The sequence below is a fragment of the Brassica napus genome, chromosome A7 (genome assembly GCF_020379485.1).
Source record: "Brassica napus cultivar Da-Ae chromosome A7, Da-Ae, whole genome shotgun sequence".
Taxonomy (NCBI): domain Eukaryota; kingdom Viridiplantae; phylum Streptophyta; class Magnoliopsida; order Brassicales; family Brassicaceae; genus Brassica; species Brassica napus.
Window position 1 is genome coordinate 25,678,874 of NC_063440.1, and position 24,143 is coordinate 25,703,016.

The 24,143-nt window shown below is 37.7% G+C and overlaps 5 protein-coding genes across 5 annotated transcripts; 3 read left to right on the forward strand and 2 right to left on the reverse strand.

The window, feature by feature from the left end:
* The first annotated feature begins 465 nt into the window (after positions 1-465).
* LOC106357243 (cyclin-dependent kinase D-1) lies at positions 466-5,026 on the forward strand. Its single transcript, XM_013796920.3, has 6 exons — positions 466-3,222; positions 3,293-3,591; positions 3,801-4,035; positions 4,103-4,338; positions 4,409-4,666; positions 4,786-5,026. The coding sequence occupies exons 1-6, from the start codon at positions 3,106-3,108 to the stop codon at positions 4,832-4,834; spliced, it is 1,194 nt and encodes a 397-aa protein (XP_013652374.2). The 5' UTR covers positions 466-3,105; the 3' UTR covers positions 4,835-5,026.
* Positions 5,027-5,168: 142 nt separating this feature from the next.
* Positions 5,169-9,692, reverse strand: LOC125576353 (protein DETOXIFICATION 17-like). The gene is made up of 8 exons (XM_048736211.1): positions 9,336-9,692; positions 7,014-7,558; positions 6,838-6,924; positions 6,498-6,554; positions 6,180-6,418; positions 5,969-6,087; positions 5,771-5,857; positions 5,169-5,658 (listed from the first exon to the last, which is right to left on the reverse strand). The coding sequence occupies exons 1-8, from the start codon at positions 9,570-9,572 to the stop codon at positions 5,593-5,595; spliced, it is 1,437 nt and encodes a 478-aa protein (XP_048592168.1). The 5' UTR covers positions 9,573-9,692; the 3' UTR covers positions 5,169-5,592.
* Positions 9,693-11,801: 2,109 nt separating this feature from the next.
* Positions 11,802-15,987, reverse strand: LOC106354296 (protein DETOXIFICATION 17). The gene is made up of 9 exons (XM_048736212.1): positions 15,225-15,987; positions 14,859-15,116; positions 13,350-13,894; positions 13,197-13,283; positions 12,990-13,046; positions 12,665-12,903; positions 12,445-12,563; positions 12,264-12,350; positions 11,802-12,171 (listed from the first exon to the last, which is right to left on the reverse strand). Exons 2-9 carry the CDS (start codon positions 15,093-15,095, stop codon positions 12,109-12,111), a joined length of 1,434 nt encoding a protein of 477 aa, XP_048592169.1. The 5' UTR covers positions 15,096-15,116; positions 15,225-15,987; the 3' UTR covers positions 11,802-12,108.
* A 231-nt stretch (positions 15,988-16,218) lies between these two features.
* LOC106354297 (pentatricopeptide repeat-containing protein At1g73710) lies at positions 16,219-19,533 on the forward strand. Its single transcript, XM_013794205.3, has one exon. It carries the CDS (start codon positions 16,323-16,325, stop codon positions 19,242-19,244), a length of 2,922 nt encoding a protein of 973 aa, XP_013649659.2. The 5' UTR covers positions 16,219-16,322; the 3' UTR covers positions 19,245-19,533.
* A 272-nt stretch (positions 19,534-19,805) lies between these two features.
* On the forward strand, positions 19,806-24,097 carry LOC106354299 (suppressor of mec-8 and unc-52 protein homolog 1). The gene is made up of 16 exons (XM_013794207.3): positions 19,806-19,934; positions 20,284-20,494; positions 20,600-20,752; positions 21,294-21,342; positions 21,597-21,680; positions 21,786-21,889; positions 22,000-22,086; positions 22,165-22,218; positions 22,357-22,452; positions 22,569-22,696; positions 22,789-22,915; positions 23,041-23,100; positions 23,187-23,294; positions 23,383-23,483; positions 23,570-23,621; positions 23,766-24,097. Exons 1-16 carry the CDS (start codon positions 19,909-19,911, stop codon positions 23,862-23,864), a joined length of 1,539 nt encoding a protein of 512 aa, XP_013649661.1. The 5' UTR covers positions 19,806-19,908; the 3' UTR covers positions 23,865-24,097.
* The last annotated feature ends 46 nt before the right edge of the window (positions 24,098-24,143 follow it).

The window sequence follows — 24,143 nt, forward strand, 5'->3', positions numbered from 1 at the left end:
TCAGTGGATACTCCGGTATACGAGAAGCTATCATGTCTCGGGAGAAACCATACCGTACATTGCAACAACAAAACTTACCTTATAAAACCTTGAAAAGTAAGATATACATGAGACAATAACAAATTACTTAAATCACCAGTATAACATCTCTTTAACAACGGGTATAATCCGTTTATTATTACTTTCTAGTATGAATGTACGATAAAACTTACAATTCTTAAATTTCAAATTCACTACTTTGTTGTCATCAACTATACTACTACAGTTTCAGATTTTTGTTGGTTCTCAAAATCTTGGAATCTGTGTGTTTTACATTTTATGCTTGAAGTATGTTCATTCAGTGATACAGATTCTACGCACTAAGTGTAATCCGCACTAAACTACATTGTTTCACTTGGTTATAATGGTAAGGACTCGAGTTTAAGATTTTCGGTATGGCTAAAGTTTAAAGAAGATCCGTTGAATATTATAGCTAGCCTGTCGAAATCTAATGCAAATAAGTAAATTTAAATCTTCAAAAAGTAACCATCATACATTTATATTACAGCTAAGAATTAACTTATATTCCTCAAATTTTATTTATTAAAACTTTTTATGATAGTTAAATAAATTTTGCTTTTCTTCTTTTCTATTCATTTAGCTTGTCAACAGTTATTTCTTATACCTGTTTTTTTCCAAAATATCTTTTTGTTACATTTTGATTTATTTTATGATTCTCAAATCTTACATTGTTAATGGTTACGAAACAATATGAGAAATGAATATTTTAAAATAAATTAAGGCCTACTTATGATACCAGATATCTAATCCGATCATTATAGTTGTTTAATACGAGAAGAGGTTTATTCTCGCAATAGTTAGGTACTAAGATTGATGATTAAATCATAAAGAAAGGCATATTGCATTTGTTAACAAAGAACCAAATTTTTAGAAAGTTACACATGGATGATCTTCGCACATATACATAAACCCTAGCTACTTAGGGGCAGACGTGTAATTTTAAACCACAAGACTTAAACAATCACCACAGAAAGACACTATCGGAAAATTAACCAGAGGAACATCCTCTAGAAGAATGCTTGTGAACACAGAAAAGCCTGGAAAACAAGCAATTCAATCATACAAACAATTCAATCATTCTTGTAGATAATTAAATTTAAATGAAGAGAAAGAAGTTGTAGAGCTCCCTTCAATCCAAAGAAGAGTAAAAGCAATTAAAGGGCAAGTTAAAGCTCCTAAGATATGCAAGCCATATAACCAAATCCTTTTTTTTCTCTCTATAAGGATTAGGGCTTATGGGATCCATAGCTTAGCAGCTTTTCTTTACCCTACTAAACTCTCGTTTGAACTTAAAGGAGCTCTACTTTCAATCTTCTTTTTTGTTCTCAAGAAAATTATTTGGAAGACCAAAGATCTATCCAGATAAACATGTTTGTCAAATCAAAAAATCCACCTATGTTGTGGATCTGACCTGAGTAACAACCATGGAGATTAAAGAAACACGAACTAATAAACTATAAAAGTTTTCTGTTCAAAACATAATCTATAGTCTACGTTAGAGATAATAGAAAGAGGCATAGAAATTAAGACCACAAAGTAAAGCGGAAGAGTAGAAAATTAAAGATCGACAACCTAATCAATAAAACCAGCTGAATAAAATGAAACAAACTTCGGTAATAAAGAAAAGCTTTGAAGAAGCTATCTGAAGAACCTAGTTAACCAGATCTAGAGAGAAGGAGAGAGCGAAATAAGAACAATCATGTTTTTGGGAGAAGTGAAATGATAGAGAGTTGTAGTTATAGTAGGTTTAGATATTCGTTACTGAAGGGGAAAGAATGATAATTATAGTCGTAAATAAAAATGAAAATAGGAGAAAATAAACAGGTGTGTGCATCTGTAAAGGCATGGGAATGGTCTGACATTGTTTAGTGTTAGATTCCCTACGCGTCACATGCGTCCTTCTTGGCTTTTGTGTTTTCACCAAACATTATTTTGTAATACTGATAATTATTTTTTTCAACTACTAGCCCACTGTCCACTACATTTTAAGGTCTAACTTTGAAAATGTAGGTGGCCTACCAAATTGTTTATATTATACAAATGTATTTTCGATGTCTAGAAGAAATAATTAACCGTAATAGTGCCAAACTGGATCACGAAATAGTTTGATGTGCGGTCAGGATTAAGTCAGATGATGTGGGCACGAAAATATGGAATTTGTATTTTTTTTTCTCTTTTTTTTTGTCGTCGACGATGGAATTTGTATTCTCTGAAAGAAAATCTATGGTTATATTTATTACAACTAACTTGTCGTATTTACCCCCACAACAAGTCTGGTCTCTTTCATAATTCGGACCGATGAAGAGAAATGATTTACAGACAAATACGTAACCTCGCATAATCCGGAAATTCCTATATTTTTTTCTGGTTCATGAGAACACTCACATGTTCAGCACATAAAAGTATGTTTTATATATATAACCTACTAGTGTTACAAAAAAAAAAATAAACGAATATTATTGAAATCACAATATTCTACTAATTTATAGAGTTGTTAATTTAACAAAATTTTAGATCAAAAACTTAATTTATGATTAGCTTTAAATTAATTTATAGATTAATTATTTATTTAGGTTATACTCTAGTTTAAAAAATATAAGCATATAATGATTTGATAGTGCAAACATTGTCCTATATGATTCTTGGGTCGTTCTAACAAAAGCGATGCTCGGCCGTATTGTCAATCATCAGTCCATTAGTAATGGGTCTTAAAATAGAGTAATATATGGGCCTTATTGTAAGAAAGGCCCATAAATGATCAAATCTCAAATCGAAATGAAACGTCGTCGTTATGTCGACTCTTCAAGCGTTTTATCTCCTTAGAAAAAGGGCGCAAATCCTTATCACAACTTTAGAGCGTCACCTTTCCTTTTTCATATACTTTTGAATATTTTGTTCCCTCAAATGTTGATTTCCTCTCTAAATCCTCCAACGGCTACTTTTTTTTCTTTCTAATATCAAGAGCCGGAGCCTCCAACATACACACAAACCTTCACAATTTCAAGAACAACAGATTAATTATCCGATCATTGTTTTGTAAAAAATATGGTGGATCAATACAGTGAGATGGATAAGCCAAAGAAAGTTGCTGATAGGTATCTGAGGCAAGAAGTTCTTGGCCAAGGCACTTATGGAGTCGTCTTCAAAGCTACTGATACTAAGGTTAGGGTTCATATTCTCTCGGTGGTTCTGAATCTTGGGTCACAAGAAACTGATTTGTTTACACTTGCAGAACGGACAAACTGTAGCGATCAAGAAGATAAGACTTGGTAAAGAGAAAGAAGGTGTGAACATAACAGCTCTAAGAGAAATCAAATTACTCAAAGAGCTTAAACATCCTCATATTATAGAGTTGGTTGATGCCTTTCCTCACAAAGAGAACTTGCACCTTGTGTTTGAGTTCATGGAGACTGACCTAGAAGCAGTTATCCGAGATCCTAATCTCTTTCTCTCCCCAGCTGACGTCAAATCTTACCTCCAAATGACACTGAAAGGTCTTGAGTATTGCCATGACAAATGTGTTTTGCACAGGTAACCGATTCTGAGGTTTTGAGGTTGTAAACGATTTAGTAAAGATTTTAATAAATTTTTTTAAACAAATCTAGAGGTAATATATCTATGTAACTTTTTTCAAAAATTGTGGGAACCGTAGACCAATGTTATGCTCATAATCTGTCCTCCTACAAAAGTTTTATGCTTGTTTTTACACTGATTGATTATCTTTTGCGTGTGTGTTTCAGAGATATGAAGCCGAACAACTTGTTGATAGGACCCAATGGACAACTAAAACTCGCAGACTTTGGTTTAGCACGTATATTTGGTAGTCCAGGTCGTAAGTTTACACACCAGGTCTTTACTAGATGGTATAGAGCACCTGAGCTTCTGTTTGGTTCCAAACACTATGGTTCTGCTGTTGATGTTTGGGCTGTTGGCTGTATCTTCGCTGAACTTCTATTACGCAAACCTTTTCTTCAGGTGAGTTTGTGTTCATAAACCAGTTTGTATGTTTAGTCTTTTGTGTAGCTGACTTATACCATTGCAGGGGAAAAGTGATATTGATCAGTTAAGTAAAATCTTTGCTGCCTTTGGGACTCCTAAAGAAGATCAGTGGCCAGATATGTTGTCTCTTCCTGATTATGTAGAGTATCAGTTTGTCCCTGGGGCGTCTCTACTTTCTTCATTCCCAATGGTTAGTGATGATGGTCTAGATTTGTTGTCAAAGATGTTCACTTATGATCCCAAGTCTAGAATATCGATTCACCAGGCTTTGCAACACAGGTATGTAAAGCTTTTTCTATGGAGAATGTATTTAAAGACTGGTTATTCTGACATTTGTTTTTTGTTATAGGTACTTCACATCTGCACCTTCTCCTACTGACCCTTTAAAGCTACCAAGACCAGTTCACAAGAAGGAAGCTAAATCATCTGAGAGTAAACTCAAAACTATTACGGTGTTGTCACCAGCACATAAGCTTAGAAGAGTGATGCCTGACCGAGGAAAGAGTACGGATGTCATGAAACAAGCTAGCCATGATGGACAAGCACCTATGTCTTTAGATTTCACTATACTAGCCGAGCGGCCACCAAATCGACTAACCATTACCAGGTAATAAAAAACAATAGGATATAACGTAACAATTAGTTAAGTTCTTTTTGCTGTTAGTTCTTTTGTTCAGCTTTAAGTATCAAGGATTCTGATGATGTTCTTGATTATTGGTTTTGCAGTGCGGATAGATCTAATCTGAAGAGGAAACTCGATCTTGAGTTCACGTAGGATATATAACGTAACATATGCTTCTTTCTTATTCATGTCATATTACTACTAGTGATGATGAACATGGAGAATCATTCTTTCTGTTTACTATAAACACACAAAGCAGAGAAACATTAATTGACAGATGATGATGATTAACTAATCATCATGTACACCCATCATTAATAAAAACTATATGCTTTTTAGCCTCTGTTTAGATGTGACTTACAAAGAGAGTTCTGATCCCCAACTTACATTTTCATCATAGTTTTTGCATTCTCAGTTGCTCATAATTTATAATTGAAACTGGAAATGATCTACTACTCGATGGATGAATTCTTTACAAAAAAACAACTAATACTCCATAAACATTTACTCCAAAAACTCTTTTGTTTTTACAAGCTGTAGTTTTACGAGAGCCAGGCTCTCATTCAAAACGACCCATATTCCAAAACAATATTCTAACTGACGCCAAAAGTACGCAGCTAGCACAAGCAACGACGCGAGTGGTATACCACAACGACAAGGCACAAGTGAAAGATAATATAGCATATATGGACTAATGTCTAAAAAACACTTTTTCTTTATCAGATGTAGCAGATTAGGCAAGCTACCCAGCTTCCACAAGCAACCGATGCGAGTCGTATATACCACAACTTCCCATGTGTAATAAGCATATGTGAACTAGTGTCTCGGAAATAATTGTAGAAGAATCAACATATTCATTATCGCATTAACGTTTTAAGCGATGCTCATTTGTGAAAATCCAATGCTTTTCCTCATCTTGGAATTGATTGTTCTACATAATCATCTTTGTCTCCAACTCTGTTCGTAGCTTTCTTTGCCTATTCATATCAATACAAGAAACATGCAGAATCTCATCAGGTTTCACTTTGAATCCCCTTATATACATAAACTTGGACTGATCGGTTAAAAGGTTAAAAAAAAAAGAGTTACCTCTTTATCCCAGTTTGTGAATATAGTGACCAAGGACAGACACAACACTTGAACAGCTAGTGCTGTCACAATGCCAAGCCAAAGCCCCTATAAAAAGAACATGACATAACACCACACGTTATAATAGTTAGTTTCTATAAACTAGTCTTGGCTTGTATAGAGTGACAAGTACGTGGATTTGAGTTTTCAGATTATTACCCGACCACCAATGTGGTAATAGAAACCAAGCACTAAGCCTAACGGAACTCCGACAATATAATACGATCCAAGATTTACACACGCTCCTATTTTCTGCCATCCACATCCTCTAGCAACCCCTGCAACCATTAGTCAAGACCAAACCGGGGTTAACCAAAGCCGATCTTTTGTTATATTATGAAAATATTGTTGTGTTTGAGTGTGCAAGAACCTGAGAGAACGCATTGGAGACCATCAAGGAAGTTTCCACATGCGACAATAGGTATCATCGATGCGGCATATGAGATGATCTTCGGGTCACTGCTAAAAGCTCGACCTAGAACCTTCCTTATCGACAGCAAAACAGTTACTACCAGAATACCCTCTGCGACTGCTATACTTACAATGACATATACAGCCAGTTTCGCCACTTGTGGGTTCCCTGCTCCTAACTCATTAGAGACTCTTATACTGCAAACATGAACCATAGTTTAATATAACAAGATTCTTTTAAGTAGTTTTTGATATTTATTGTAACCGATGTACTTACCTCGCAGCACCACCAAGACCCACTGAGACTTGCCAGATTGTTAGTGAAGTGTTTAGACTGAAAAGTTAAAAAAAACTTGTGTTAATCAAATTATAACAGAGAAATATGAATCCTGAGAAACAAAATAACCAATACTCAGAGCTTAATCTCGACACAACCCATTAAAATATTGACTTTGACCCCCCCCCCCCCCCCCCAAAATTATTTTCGAGATTATAATAAATAGATATAAGCCTCCTCTCCCCATTTTGAAATAAATGAATTTTATTTACACTTCCTAGTAAATGTTTATAGCGACCAGAATTTCAGATCTGGCTCTCTATTGACAAACAAAACTTACCAGATTGAAAGAACCGAAGTTTCTAAAACCGGGTTGGGAAGAAGACCTGAGGCGAGAACCAGAAGCTCGAAGGACCAAAGCTCCAAACTGTTACAAAAAATAGAACAGGTTAACTCCAGTCCAGATACACTAGACATGAACCACATTCAGATCTTTTTGTTTATTTCATTACTTACCAGACCATGACTGCTGAAGGAAAAGCAATCTTAGAAAAGTCATAAATCTCATGAAAAGCCTCTTTTGAAAACCCGGTCCAGCTATGCGAGCAAGAAGCCGAGAACTTGACGTAAAACGACAGAAGAATAACATTAAACCAGTAAGAAATCGAAATCGCGAGAGCAGCTCCTCTGTAACCTAAACTTGTCTTCAACACAAACAACCAACAAAGCAACAAGTGAAGACAAGTGGTGATTCCAGAGCAGACAAACACAGGGAACACATTGTTCTGCGCTTGCAAGAACCTGTTGATGCATTGAATCAGTCCGTACGCAAAAAGGCTAGGGATCATGTATCTCGCGTACGAGCCAGCAACACTTGAAATGGCTTTGTCTTGGTGTACAAGTACTAGTATATGTTCTGTATTGGCCCATATGATCGAGAGAGGGACAGAGAGTATGAGAAGAACAAACATCGCTCTCTGCATCTGAATGCCTAGTTTCTCGTACAGTTTTGCTCCGTACGCTTGGCCACATAGTGTCTCCAACGCACTCGCTGTTCCCAACTGTTCACACACAACAGGGGAATAAGACAATGAAGAAGTGCGTCACTTTTTAAACATGTTGATTCGAGTATATGAGTATTTGTAAATAAAAAATAAAGTTAATTCAACAGATGCAAGTTCCAGCGTCCTAAGAGCATTTTCACTGCTAATATCTTCATACCACCTTCAAAGATGGTATCTTAACATTATTAAAATGTATGTATAAAAATATTAGTATTTAAACATAAATATCTCAAAATCATGAAAAATCCAACCAAAATATCTCATTTGCAGTGTCATGATCATTTGTCGTATTTTTATTTACAAGAGGCTAACATCTATAGACATCAGTATTACAAATATCTCATTCAGTTTCTCAATTTTAAATAATAAAAAAAATAGAAAAAAATAAAAGAAAAGCAAAAAATATGTGACGAACTATCCGAGATAAAATTCCCACAAAAAAATGTGAGCGACTTTTGCTCAAAAAAAGTGTGAGAGACTAGTGAGATTTGCCATCATATAAATGGTTCAATTTCTTTTTGAGTAATTGGCGTAGATGCATCCAGAAATCCATGTAATTTACCATATAACCTTGTTTCTTTTTAATATTTTTAATGACTATAATACTATTATCTCTATGTCTCTTTCTTCTCCTTTTTTATGAGTTCTAATTTCTTTATCTCTCGTACAAATTCTTCAAATCATCTTCTAATTCAACACAAATCTTTATTTTTTTATTCTGATTCTTTTGACACCCATAATGCTAATCTTATTATCTCACCTCAATTCTAATGTTTCCAATTTCGAATCACAATCAACTTTTAGATAATATATACGTTAGTAGATATTTTATTACTTACCTGCTATTATTTAGATTTTAATGGATTCTTAGTCGATACATGAAGTGTTAGCTGTTACAAATAGATTTGGAGCTATTTAATAGATAACTAATTAATTGTTAATAGTTTCATTAACTGATATATGATTTGTTAGTCGATACATTTGTTTGATACATAGATTGTTAGATGATACTGAAATTATTAGCGGATATGTTAGTTGGTATGTAGATTGTTACCTGCTATGTAAATATTTAGCTGATAGATCTAAAGTTACTTGTTTTCGACAAAACATAAGGGCATTTTCGTCATACAGTGTCAAAAAATTACACATTTTTAGGTTATCCATAATTATGGGCATTCAGCAAATTTGGATCTTAATTGGAGATATTTCACACATTGTCTCTTTCTTTTTACATTTAATTTTAATTACATTATTAAAAATATTAATAAAGTAAAGATGAAAGACTATAGTGAGAGTATCTACCATTGTGGATTCTCCAAGAAAGACTTACAACAAATATAAAATGAGATTTATAAATTACTCTTTCCGTATTTAAAAATGAATGTTTTAAGATTTGCATATATAAATAAAATTATATATATATTGATTTACTTATTTATTGTTTTTATTTTGTTTTGAGATTTTAATTTATATTTTAATTTTAAAACAAAACGAATTAATAAACTCTAAACCATAAATCTTTTAAATATAAAAAGTTTAAAACCTCAATTTTTAAAGACCGAGAGAGTATAAATTAGATGTGTATATCAAAAGTTTTGGGAACTCATGCAACAGTGTCTCAGATAATAGGGATGAAAGTGGACTAAAAACATGAAAAAGCCAAAACGATCGTTGTGTAAATAATAAAGAAACCGATTTAAAGGACCCCACACAAACTTCAAGATAAACAAGACAAAATTAAACAGATAACGAAATGACCAGTGAAGGAACGTACGAGGAATGTGAAACCGGTGACGGAGGCAAAGGAGGTGGCGATGGAGGCGGCAGAGAGGGGAAGAGAACCGAGATGGCCAACGAACATGACAGAGATGACTTGGAGAGAGTACTGAAGGAGGCTTACACCAATGAGAGGCGCAGAAAGCCATAGCTGTTTCTTCAATTCTTCCTTCACACGGATCGTCGTCGTGTTTCTCTCTGTTATCAGAAGTGGATGAGTCACACCATCTCCCATCTTCTCTCTCTTTTTCTCTAAAGTAAAAAATAGAACGTAAAACAAACTTTCTTTCTCTCTTCTCACTCTCTCTTACTTTCTGTGTTCCTGTTTTCTAGGGTTTCTTGTAGAGCCGTCGTTGATATCTATGCTCTGTACGGTTCTGTATAAATATGATTACCAATTATTTTAGCGCTGTCTTTTTTTTATGTGGCCAGTGTTGAATACCCTTGGCCAAGTGTCGGTTTTTGAATGGTTCAACTTTTTAAAGAATAAAATAATAAATATAAATATTAAATCTTATTGACTAGAAGTCTTTTTTTTTTTCTTTTGAAACACTATTGACTAGAAGTCTAGAACCATTTTTGGTGGCATATCAACATGCACCCATCCTTCTATTATTCGAGACAATGACGTTTGTGGCTCCTTGCTAATTCTCTTGTCAGTTCGTCACGTTATAATTACACTTTCAGTCCAGTTGGTACGAGTCACAATAAAAGCGATGACAAGAGAAGCACAAATTCACCCCTAACCACGAAAAGCTGTTCAACCTAATTCAGAAACAAACGCGGGAAGTTTGTGTGAAGGTTTGGAGTCACATGACAATGAATAACTTAGCTGTAGCTAGTAACTAAAATTGGGAAAAGATTAATCTGATTGAAGATAAGGATGAATCATGAGATTTTGAGTTATCTAAGAGAAAAAAGGATATTCTCAAGCTTGTTGAGTGATGTTTTAGTCTTGCATGCATAGTGATTATACGAAAGTGGCACAATTGTTGTTTGTGCTGATAAGGTTGAGTAGGAATTGACGATTAATGTCTATTCACAAATTTGTGAAGTTGAGTTATTTCGATTAAACGGAAAGTGTGTACGTTCTGTTTAAAAGATTTATAGTAAAAGACAACCTTAATTTCGTTAACGTGTATTTTTTGATATGTCACTGTGTTCTTGATTTTATAATTGGTAGAACGGGTCAACTTCTAGACCGCTCGATCTATAAGTATGTGTTACCTACGAAGCCACACACCCTCCAATCATCTATCACTACCGCAGGAAGGGCAAGGCCCATCAGGAGTAAATGGGCAGTAATAAACCACCAGCCTTTTTGATTCAGCGACATCCTCCAAACAATAGCACGTGAGGTGTTGGTGACGTGGAAAAGTCATAGGCTGCTTTATATTTGCTTTAGAGGGTATCGAGTGTTTTGTCGATCACATTGTAGGAGAGGTGAGAGAACTCTCGATAAACTTTCTCAATACGACATTGGGAATAAAGTTTGTATTTCTTGAAAAGATTCAGTGTTTACAACTTGGTTCATAACAGTATGTTGAGATCATACGATTAACATGGATACATCAAAGGAACTATTAGCAGTCTAGAAGACACTCATGCTAGATAAAAAAAATAATTTTGAATATTGCAAAGTGTGATTGAACCCAGTCTCAAATGAAAAGAAGAAGATATGTGGACATGCTGCTGAAATTTGTTGGACATATCCAACAATAACACCTGAAGAGGGTAAACAGCTACCCAAACCTATAGACAAGTGAACATACGCTTATAAACTGGCATCAAAATATAATTTGAAGGCAATCTCTGAGATTTGTGATGCCATCGATCCAAACCATTCAAACATGTTTAAGGAGCATTTCAGCAAAGTATGCTTGGAACACCATAGTGGATTACAATGAGAGAATGACAACTGTTATAAGTACATGATTTTAGCTTTTCAATTTTAAAACCTGAAAATGATTTAGGGCGAACTTGTCAAAAGCTTTAGTTTTAAGTTGAGCTCCGTTACTAGTGAATCAAATGTTTTAGAAAAGTTCTCTAAGGATAAAACAAATTTGATGTATTCATGAGAAATTCTCATCTTACAAGGCACTGTTCAAAGGTAGAATGAACGCAAATGAGATACTTGTTTGTGTTCTCAAGGCAGGAGAGATGGATTCACATGTTAATTAATCGATCTAAAAGTGTTTTCTTTAGCCTCTGTTTTTATTTTTTAAACATTGTTTAGTTTCAAGCCATAAAAAGAATTATGTTACCAAACTCATTTCTTCTAGAACATTCTCAATTGTTCAGAACATAGTTGAAACTGCAAATATACAAAGATTATGATCTACTCGATGCATGATTTTTTACAAAAAGACAAATAATACTCCATAGGCAAATGTGCATTCAAACCAAACATATCAGTTGTTGAATTCGTGATAAGGTCCAATAATGACAAGAGGTCATAGATAAGCAATTACGTACACTTTCTTATTACTTTTCGTAGTCTCTTGTTGAGTAGAGAAACACTATTTCTTTACAAGCTGCACTGGTTCTACGAGAGAGCCAGACCCTCATTCACAAAATTCTATTTTTCAAACTGATGCTCAAAATAACGCAGCTACCACAAGCAACGACGCAGAGTGGAATACCACAAGTTCACAAGTGAAAGATAAGAGCAAATATGGACTTTTGTCTCATAAATTATTTTAGAAGAATCAACGTACTTATTTTTCAGTAACGTTTTAAGTTATGCTCATTTGGAAATGCAATGTTTTTACTCATTTTGGAATTGTATCATCTTTGTCATCTTTGTCTCCAACTCTGTTTGTAGCTTTCTTTGCCTATTCGTATCAAAACAAGAAACATGCAGAATCTCATCAGCTTATATACATAAACTTGGACTGCTCAGTTGTTAGGTAAACACAAAAGTTACCTCTTTATCCCAGTTTGTGAATATAGTGACCAAGGAAAGACCCAACACTTGAACAGCTAGTGCCGTTACAATTCCAAGCCAAAGCCCCTATACAAAAAAATGACATAGCAACACAACTTCAGTAGTTGCTATAAACAAGTATTGGCTAATATTCCTGAAGTGATGTTTTCTTGGTAATTACCCGACCACCGATGTGGAAATGGAAACCAAGCACTAAACCTAACGGAACTCCGACAAGATAATACGATCCAAGATTTATGCACGCTCCAATTTTCTGCCATCCACATCCTCTAGCAACCCCTGCATTAAACCGGACATATAAATATAAGCCAAAGCCAGGAACCAAAACCAATCGTTTGTTATATTACAAAAACATGATTGAGTTGAGAGTGTGTAAGAACCTGAGAGAACGCATTGGAGACCATCTAGGAAGTTTCCACAGGCCACAATGGGTATCATGGATGCGGCATATGCAATGATTTTCGGGTCACTGCTAAAAGCTCGACCTAGAACCTTCCGAACCGACAGCAAAACAGTCACGACCACTATACCCTCGGCGACTGCTATACCTACAATGACGTATACAGCAAGCTTTGCCACTTGTGGGTTCCCTGCTCCTAACTCGTTCGAGACTCTTATACTGCAAGTCAAAGAACAAGAACCAAAGTTTGGTATCATAAGATTCTTTAAATGTTTTATTATATTTATTGTTACCGATGTACTTACCTTGCCGCACCACCAAGACCAACTGAGACTTGCCAAATTGTTAGTGAAGTGTTTAGACTGAAAAATTAAAAGAACTTGTGTTGATCAGATTATAATAAAGAAGTAGGAACCATGAAAAACAACAAGAAAATAACCGAAACCTTTTTTTTTTGGATAACCCTGGGGTGTACTAATCCCCTGGGGTCTGACCAATTAACTGAAACTTACCAGATTGAAAGAACAGAAGTTTCTAAAACCGGGTTAGGAAGAAGCCCTGAAGCTAGAACCAAAAGCTCAAAGGACCATAGCTCCAAACTGTTACAAAAACAGAACAGGTTAACTCCAGATACACTAGACATTAACTTATGTTTCACAGCTTACCAGACCATAACTGCTGAAGGAAAAGCAATTTTAGAAAAGTCATAAATCTCATGAAAAGCCTCTTCTGAAAACCCTGTCCAGCTATGCGAGCAGGAAGCCGAGAACTTGACGTAGCAAGATAAGAGAATGACATTAAACCAGTAAGAGATGGAAATCGCGAGAGCAGCTCCTCTGTATCCTAAACTCGTCTTCAGCACAAACAACCAACAAAGCAGCAAGTGAAGACCAGTGGTGATCCCAGAGCAGACAAACACAGGGAACACATTGTTCTGCGCTTGCAAGAATCTGTTGATACACTGAAGAAGTCCGTACGCAAAGAGGCTCGGGATCATGTACCTCGCGTACGAGCCAGCAACACTTGAAATGTCTTTGTTTTGGTGAACAAGCACGAGTATATGTTCTGTGTTGAACCAAATGACCGAGAGAGGAATAGAGAGTAGTAGAAGAACAAACATTGCTCTTTGCATCTGAATGCCTAGCTTCCCGTACAGCTTTGCTCCGTACGCTTGGCCACATAGTGTCTCCAAAGCACTCGCTGTACCCAACTGTTGAGACACAACAGATGAACACGACAATAAAGAAGCATATACATTTCTAATAATCATGGCTAATTAGTAAAGATTATATATATATATATATGTATATATAATTTAAAAAATAAATTTGGAAGCTTATTTTATATATAGTATTTTCTATAAATTTGGGGTTGGTAGGCTGATGATTCACTTGCATAAACTCAGTACGAGGACATGCGCTAGTAATAATAAACAATCTTGATTCCGACACATGCATAAGGGTATGACTGGTTTTCCCGCTACCACCCGCAAACGCAGCTTTTGCGGTTGGTAGCGGTTGTTGGCGTTTCGCAACAATCGCTCAAACCGCTCCAAACCGCTTCAAACCGCTCTAAATCGCTCTGAACCTCATAAATTCAAAAGCTGGTTCCAGCTAGCGTTTGCGGTTGCGGGCGGTTGCGGGAGGATAAAAAAAAATTTCTTTTTTTCCAAAAAAATATAAATACAAAAATAAAAATATTCAATAAAAAAATTAAATTGGAATTATAAAAATGCTAAAATATATCTATTATATTTTAATTAATATTATAAAACTTTAAAATAAAAATATTTTCTATATTTTAAAAAAAATTAAACTATAACTTTCTAAATATAACTTTTATATTTATTATAATATTATTATTTTTGATATTTTTATAATTGTATAAAATGTAAATATTGTTAATTTATTATTTAACCGCTGCTGTATTTGGTAGTTAAACAGTCATAAGTATCCCGCAAACGCACCAATTTCTAACCGCAGAACCAGTCGTACAAATCTCTTAAAACCGCTAGAAACCGCAACCACCCGCATCCGCAAACTCCCGCAACCGCAACCACAACCGCTGCGGTTGAACCAGTCAGGCCCTAAGTAAATTAAAAAAAACGATTTAAAGTACCCCACACAAAGACAAAACTACTAATTATGAAAGTAACCATGAAGAAAGGAACGTACGAGGAATGTGAAACCGGTGACGGAGGCGAAGGAGGTGGCAATGGAGGCGGCGGAGAGGGGAAGAGAACCGAGATGGCCAACGAACATGACGGAGATGACTTGGAGAGAGTACTGAAGGAGGCTTACACCAATGAGAGGAGCAGAAAGCCATAGCTGTTTCTTCACTTCTCCCTTAACACGCATCATCGTCGTGTTTGTCTCTGTTATCAAAAGCGGAGGAGTTACACCATCTCCCATCTTCTCTCCCTCTCTTTTTTTCTTTTTGAGTCCCGAAAGTAATAAGAAGAACCAAAGTTAAAGCAAAAAAAAAAAAGTAATAAGAAGAAAATAATGTAACAGAACTTGAGAAACAGAATGTAAACAAACTCTCTCTGTCTTTCTCTCTGTGTTCCTGTTTTCTAGGGTTTCTTGTGGAGCCGTCGTTGATATCTATGCTTTCTCTACGGTTTTCTCTATTTATTTTTAGAGCTGTCCCTCTTTTTCCTAGGCTAATGTTGAAATACTTGAAAATATAAATACTAATTCCGTTTTTAAATGAAATTTTGGTATTTAATTCCTATAATTTCTCCGCCCGATTAGAGTATTTTTTAAAAAATAATTCATGTTTTCTACAAGATGTCAAAAAGTATTAATGTTATTTTTACAATATTGCACAATATGATCGGAAATATGCTCACAAATTCCTTACCCAATCTTTTTTTTTTTTTTGGTTCCAGACAGTGACGTTAGTGGCTCCTAGTTCTCTTGTCAGTTTGTCACGTTATGCTTACCTCTTCAGTCCTATTGGTACGAAATGATGACAGAGACTAAGAGAAGCACAAATTCGCTCCTAATGAAATCTCCTAATCAAAGAATCCAACACACATACACACTTTAAATTATTCAAAGATGCTAACTAAAAAGAAGATCCATGTATCAAACTTTGTGATCACGTAAAGTCTCCTTACCACCACCAGTCCAATGTCTAACACGAACCCCCAACAAAAAAAAAAAAACACGAACCCCAACAAAATTGCTGTCCGAATTCCAATAAAATAGTAGGTGCAAAAGTGTCACATATGCTCCTATCTTCTGACTTCTGCCCCCCTGACCGTCCAAGAACCACTCCTGAACAATATATACATACACACACAGCCGCAAAATAAAACAGATTCATGTTAAACGAAATACATTGATTAAAGAGAAGATCAAGAATGGGCACAAGACCATCAAGGAGTTTGGAAATGATGAGGATAGCTATATATATTTGCTTCTACACAGTTTACAACTTCAGCCTCATTTTTTGCAGCCCAGGCCCATTCCTTTTTTCGGCCCAGACCCAATCGTTTTACGTATTCTTACACAGTTGCCATCGCGTCCTCTGCACGCGCCGATATGTTCTGTAATGGAAGAAGCAGAGGAGGAGGATGGGAGAGAATCTGAATTAAAAACCCTAAGATTTTAGACTAATCTCTGAGCAGAGACATGCTTCACCCAAACTGTTATCGTCACTACACTTCCTCAAGAGACGTACCTTCCTCTTCCTTCTTCCTTACATCTCGCTCTAGGGTCTCACTTCCTTGGAACTTCTCTCCTAAGCTCTCTACTCGCTTCCAACTCCTCTGCTCCTCCTCCTCTTCTTCTTCCTCTCCACCAAGATGCTCCAAACCTAATTCTAGCTCCCACCGCCGCCGCTACGGCGGCGTAATCCCATCCATCCTCCGCTCACTCTCCTCCTCCGCCGACATCGAAACAACTCTAACCTCCCTCTGCCTCAACCTAACCCCCAAAGAACAAACCGTCCTCCTCAAGGAACAAACCCGCTGGGACCTAACCCTCCGCGTCTTCCGCTTCTTCCAACGCCACCACCAAGGAGGCTACTCCCCCAACGTCATCCACTACAACATCGTCCTCCGCGCCCTGGGGAGAGCCGCCAAATGGGACGAGCTCCGCCTCTGCTGGCTCGAGATGTCCCGCAGCGGCGTCTTGCCGACTAACAACACCTACGGGATGCTCGTCGACGTCTACGGCAAAGCGGGTCTCGTAAAGGAAGCTCTTTTATGGATCAAACACATGGAGCAGAGGTCGCACTTCCCTGACGAAGTCACCATGGCTACTGTTGTAAGAGTTTTGAAAAACTCTAACGAGTTTGAACTCGCTGATAGGTTCTTTAAAGGGTGGTGTGAGGGCCGTGTGGTTCTTGATTTGGATTCCATTAATGATGATCATGTGAGCTTGAAGCAGTTCTTGTCCATGGAGCTCTTTAAAGTCGGTGCGAGGGGGCCTGTTGAGAGAACCTCCAACTCTTCTTCTTCTTCTTCTCCGAGGAAGCCGAGGTTGACTTCTACTTTCAACGCGTTGATTGATTTATACGGGAAGGCGGGGAGGTTGGAGGATGCAGCTAGCCTCTTCTCAGAGATGTTAAAGTCTGGAGTTGCTGTTGATACGGTGACGTTTAACACGATGATTCATATATGCGGGACTCACGGGCGTTTGTCTGAGGCTGAAGCCTTGTTAAAGAAGATGGAGGAGAAAGGAGTGAACGCTGATACCAAGACTTACAACATTCTTTTAACTCTTCACGCGGAGGGTGGAGACATCGAGGCTGGGCTTAGATACTATAGGAAGATCAGGAGAGTGGGGCTGTTTCCTGATACCGTGACTCACCGAGCTGTTCTTCATGTATTATGTCAGAGGAAGATGGTTAAGGAGGTTGAAGATGTGTTGGCTGAGATGGAGAAGAATAACATTCGGATCGATGAGCATTCTGTTCCTGTAATTATGGAAATGTATGTTGATGAAGGGATGATAGGGAAAGCGAAAGCTTTGTTCGAGAGGTTTCAGCTGGACTGCGTGCTGTCATCGACCACGCTTGCCGCGGTTATCGATGTCTACGCTGAGAAGGGACTGTGGGTTGAAGCGGAGAGCGTGTTCTACGGGAAGAGGAGGAGCGTGATGAATGATGTTTTGGTGTATAACGTGATGATTAAAGCTTATGGTATGGCGAAGCTTCACGAGAAAGCGCTTTCTCTATTCAAAGGGATGAAGAACCAAGGGACTTGGCCTGATGAGTGTACTTACAACTCCCTTGTACAGATGCTCTCCGGGGCTGACTTGGTTGATGAAGCTCAGAGGGTCTTGTCCGAGATGATGGACTCGGGGTGTAAACCGGGGTGCAAGACCTTTTCTTCTTTGATCGCTAGCTATGTCCGGCTTGGACTGTTGTCTGACGCTGTTGATATCTACGAGGAGATGAGGAAAGCTGGTGTGAAGCCGAACGAGGTTGTTTACGGTTCGTTGATTAACGGATTTGCTGAGAGTGGGATGGTGGAAGAAGCGATTCAGTACTTTAAAACAATGGAAGAGGACGGTGTTAAGTCTAATCAGATTGTTCTAACGTCACTTATCAAAGCTTATAGCAAAGTAGGGTGTCTTGAGGAAGCTAGGAGAGTTTATGACAGGATGAAAAAGGATACAGAAGGTGGTCCTGATGTTGCTGCGTCGAACAGCATGCTGAGCCTCTGCGCGGAGCTCGGCATGGTGTCAGAGGCAGAAACTATATTCAACGACCTTAGAGAGAAAGGCACGTGCGACGTGATCACTTTCGCGACGATGATGTACTTGTACAAAGGGATGGGGATGCTTGACGAAGCTATAGAAGTGGCTGAAGAGATGAGGGAGTCCGGTTTACTAAACGACTGCGTTTCGTTTAACCAAGTGATGGCTTGCTACGCCGCGGACGGGCAGCTGCGCGAGTGCTGCGAGCTGTTCCGCGAGATGCTGGTGGAGAGAAAGCTTTCCCTGGACTGGGGAACGTTCAAGACGGTGTTCACACTGCTGAAGAAAGGCGGCGTGCCGAGGGAAGCTGTGGAGCAGCTGCAGACAGCTTACAACGAAGGTAAACCGCTGGCCACGTCGGCGATTACCGCAACGTTGTTCTCAGCCATGGGGTTGTATGCTTATGCGATGGACTCGTGTAAAGAGGTTACGAGAGATGAGATCCCTCTGGAGCATTACGCGTACAACGCGGTGATATACGCTTACGGTGCGTCGGGGGAGGTTGATATGGCTTTGAAGACGTATATGAGGATGCAGGAGAAGGGGTTGAAGCCGGATATCGTCACGCAGGCGTACCTTGTTGGGGTGTACGGGAAAGCAGGGATGGTGGAGGGCGTGAAGAGGGTGCATGGTTGGATAACGTTTGGGGAGCTTGAAGCGAACCAGTCGTTGTTTAGAGCGGTGAGGGATGCTTATGTGAGTGCGAATAGGCGGGATTTGGCTGATGTGGTGAAGAAAGAGATGAGCATTGCTTTTGAAGATGGTCAAGAGGAGGAGTTTAGTTCGATCTCTGGAGAAGAAGAAGAAGAAGATGATGATGATGAATCCGAAGAAGACGAGGCGTTTTGAAGTGTAGCCACCACACGTTGATGCGTAGTAAAGATTGTAGAATGTAGGATTTAGTGGGGAATGGATGTATACAGTGTTCTTAGAAGCCATGTGCATACTTTCAGTCTCGAGCTGATAGAAGTGTGAATCTTAAACTGTTGTAGAAAGAGAAAAACGTTTTCAAAATGGCAAATCTATAGAAGCGAGCACTTTGTAATTGAATGAAATAGAAGAATCCACTTTGTCGCTTTTGTTTTATTACAGGAACTGGATTAAGATCTTTCTCCAGTCACAGACTGATTTGCATCAACTGGTTGGTCTTCTCTCTGAAATTGAGAATCTTGTACTTGTTTGCTCCTAATTTTAACTTTACGAAGATTTATGTTAGACTACTACACTAATGGCTCCATACCTAAACTTTCTTGTGTAATAAAAGAATTAATGAAAATCACTTGACCAAATGAGCTTCAACAGCTCAAGAGTGTTTATGTAAGAACTTTAAAGAAGAAAAGGTTTAAGATATTTACAAAGTACCCCCTCAGTGTTTCTGAATATTTTGATTTTGACCCGTGAATTCTTTTTATCGTTAAAGTGGTATAGATTAAAACCCAAAACTCCTTCGCGTCCGTGTTGTCTCTGCTCAACTTCTTGACGTCTCCGGCGAATACACACTACGACCGAGACTATGGCGCTCGAAATCGAAGCTCGAGAGTAAGCTTTCTCTTTTCTTTTTTATTTTCTTTTTTAGACGCAGTTACTGTGCTCCTAGAATCATCGTCTACGATTGCTCAGATGGATCTCTAGGTTAAACCGTTGGAGAAAACCTTAGTGAATATGCGTCTTCTTATACTAAAGTTATGATTTTGATACTACCCATAAGCATAAAGCTAATGCCTTTTGGTTCTTTCTTCTACATATCTTTGCTGCTCTTCTGATTCTTGTGAAAAAGTCACTCTCTTTTCTAGTTAATGATAGTGGATTATTCAGTGACAGCATTGTGATGCGAGATGTTAAGCTGGGTTCCCTAACAGAGAGCTCTGTTGTGTGTTTTATGTCTCAGTGTGATAAAGATTGTGCTTCAGTTCTGCAAAGAGAACTCCTTGAACCAGACGTTCCAGACATTACAAAGCGAGTGTCAGGTTTCGTTGAATACAGTAGACAGCGTCGAGACGTTTGTTTCTGATATTAACAGTGGGAGGTGGGACTCTGTGCTTCCTCAAGTGTCTCAGCTTAAGCTTCCCAGGAATAAACTAGAAGACCTTTATGAACAGGTTTTGCTTTTTGTTCTCTTTGCGGAATTTATAACTAAGTGGTGTGTATAAAGTAATGAATTTCATAGTAAGTCTAAGTCTCCTGGAAATTTAATTTATTTTCAGATTGTGTTGGAGATGATAGAACTTCGAGAGTTGGACACTGCCCGAGCTATTTTGAGGCAAACTCAGGTGATGGGTGTCATGAAGCAGGAGGAACCAGAAAGATATTTGCGGATGGAGCATCTTCTTGTCAGAAGCTACTTTGATCCGCATGAGGTATGGGAGCTTTATTGTTGCTTGACTATTTAAATGTCATATTGAGTGTTTCTTATGTGGTTGTTATTGTCACCTAAGCATGGTTGTCTGCTACTATTCAGCGCTTTAAGCAATGTTTGTAACTTTGTATACATATATATAAATATTGTCACAAACAATGTTGGTATATCTACTTAGAAATTGTATATCACTTGCTTCTCTGTACTCTGTTTTGTTTCGTATGTGTGAGTGTTGATATCCTTTTAAGTCTTAAGCAGAACCTGTGAGCTTAACATCGGTTAGCTATGAATTTGTTTCTAGATAAGGTTCTCAAACTGTAACACATGTTCTGTGTTTGTTAGTACAGTAGTATCTTTCCATTTTACTACCGCTTGTACATGTTGATGGGTTTGGACTTTTTACCTGATTTTTCTTTTGAGGTGCATGGTCTCCTAGTCATTGTTCATGTTTTGTATAGAGAGCGGTTGCTTTCATGTAGTCATTTCCTTAGTATTCATAAATCATATTTTGCTGATATTACAATGTTACAATTGTTTGTTAGGCTTATGGAGACTCAACCAAAGAAAGAAAGCGTGCACAGATTGCTCAAGGTTAGCCATTTCTTATTTCCTTTTTAAGAAAACAGTCTTTCTTCTTTTTAGTAAGTTCTTTTGGGATCAATCACCTGAAGGAACCAAGTGATGTTCTGGAAGTTTCTCTCTAGGCAGGCTAAGAGTACTTTATGACATGAAAAACGTTTATGACGAGAATTTATGCTTTGTTTATTGGCTATGAAATTTTTTCGTTTCTCTTGACTCAGTTTCTACTTAAGGTTTACAAATTGTCTTTTTTTTTCCTCTGTCAGCTGTGGCTGCCGAGGTTACTGTGGTACCACCTTCACGGTTAATGGCTTTGGTAGGCCAGGCTTTAAAGTGGCAACAGCATCAAGGTGAGCATTTATCAATGCATGCTAGAACATCGAGGTGATTTAACAATGGAAAAAAGATATCTATACTCATCTCTTAAAAAATACATATACTTGTGCATGTGTCAGGACTACTCCCTCCAGGAACTCAGTTTGACCTCTTCCGTGGGACGGCAGCTATGAAACAAGATGTGGAAGACACATATCCTACTACTCTTAACCATACAATAAAGGTTCTATATTGATCACATCAACTTTAATAGCCTGTTTACCTCAACGGCCTATTTCTCAGCCAGTTACGTTCTTTTCTGATTTGCATATCTCGTTTCATATGTTGGTATAGTTTGGTACAAAGAGTCATGCCGAATGCGCTAGGTTCTCACCAGATGGACAGTTTCTTGTATCGTCTTCCGTTGATGGTTTTATCGAGGTGAGTTTGATGTGGAATCTGTTTATATGATTATATGTCTTAGAAGTCTTAAGACTCGGGCTTGAAAAAACATTATAGGTATGGGATTACATAAGTGGGAAGCTGAAGAAAGATTTGCAATATCAAGCTGAAGTACGCTCTCTTGACTACTTTTCACTTTTTTATTTTAATATAAAAATTATTTTCCCATGAAACTCGTACAGCAGTAAGTATTTTTCCCTTGTACACAACGTACCGTCCTCGTTACTTATAGTGATTAAATTCTGACAGGAAACTTTCATGATGCATGACGAAGCTGTCCTTTGTATAGACTTTAGCAAAGATTCAGAGATGCTTGCATCTGGCTCACAAGATGGAAAGATTAAGGTAAATTCCAGCTGTATATGTTTTCTCTGTTGCAGCAGCTTGGTAGACATTCTTCTTCCATTCTTCAGTGTATACAACAAAAAGAGACTAGACTTAGATGCTTGTCACTCTTACAGGTCTGGCGTATAAGGACTGGTCTATGCTTCCGTCGTCTTGAGCGTGCACATTCCGAAGGAGTTACAAGTCTAACCTTCTCTCGGGATGGAACTCAATTACTAAGTACCTCCTTTGACCACACTGCAAGGTCTTATTACATACATCCTCATCTTTTTGCATGCGTCTGGTTGAGTATAATCGTAAAATTCACATTTTATATATTTGCTTTATATTATGCAGAATCCATGGTTTGAAATCTGGGAAATTGTTGAAAGAGTTCCGCGGTCATACATCTTATGTAAACAATGCCATCTTTACAAGTGATGGAACCCGTGTAATCACTGCCTCCAGTGACTGCACAGTGAAGGTACATTGTATATATATTAGTATATTCTTGGTGGGGTTTTGACTGCCTACTGTCGGCGATATCAGTGTTTACCATTTGGACCTGCTTTCTCCTGTGTAATAGCAGTCTTTTGTTTCCTTGCACAGGTCTGGGATTCAAAGACGACAGATTGTCTTCAAACATTCAAGCCACCACCCTCACTAAGAGTATGTGTTTCTTACAGATTCACTTACATCTTCTTATACTCTTTTTGATCTCCTGTGGGCTAAGTCAGCTCTTTTGTGAAATTTAGGGAAGTGAAGCTTCTGTCAATTCTGTTCATCTGTTCCCTAAAAACACAGAACACATAGTTGTCTGCAACAAGACGTCATCTATATACATCATGACACTCCAAGGACAGGTGAATTTCGAGAAACTCTCTCCTGCTGATCTGTCCTGGCAAATATTAGTCAATTCACATGTTTGCTTACTCTATGTCCTTTTTGCAGGTTGTGAAGAGTTTCTCATCCGGTAAGAGGGAAGGAGGAGATTTTGTAGCAGCATGTGTATCTACTAAAGGCGATTGGATATACTGCCTTGGTGAAGACAAGTATTACTACTCTACCCTCTTATCATGGTTTTACGGTTCTTTTGTTTTGATGCTTGCACCTAACACCGGTCTGCATTAACCTGCAGGAAACTGTACTGCTTCAGCTATCAAACCGGTGGACTTGAGCATTTTATGATGGTAAGTTTTTAAGTTGCATTTCACAAAGACTAATAACATTATTAAATAGCTAGAGTGATGAAGACCCTTGTTTTTGTACATGTTTTAGTATCTATCTGCAGTCTTATTAGACTTAGGTGTCTGAAAAGTTTATGTTAATGGCAGGTGCATGAGAAAGATGTGATAGGCTTATCACACCACCCACATAGAAACCTCATCGCTACCTATAGTGCAGATTGCACCATGAAGTTGTGGAAACCCTGAGCTGTGCCTCATCATCAAGCCTTACAAGACTCATTACAGGATTTCTCCTTGAGTTTATGGATTTTAAGTTTAGTGTATTAAGTCCAATAGGATCTATATGTTAAACTAAAATTATTCTTCGGAGTATTTCATTATCCTAATAACCAGAGAAACATAGGAATTGTCGTTCTTATTTAGGTACACTGTTATTTGATATTTTTCCTTAAAATGGTTACATCTCTGACTTTGTTTTACTGATGATTGAGAATCTTTGAATGCTACAAAGTGATAATCTCTTAA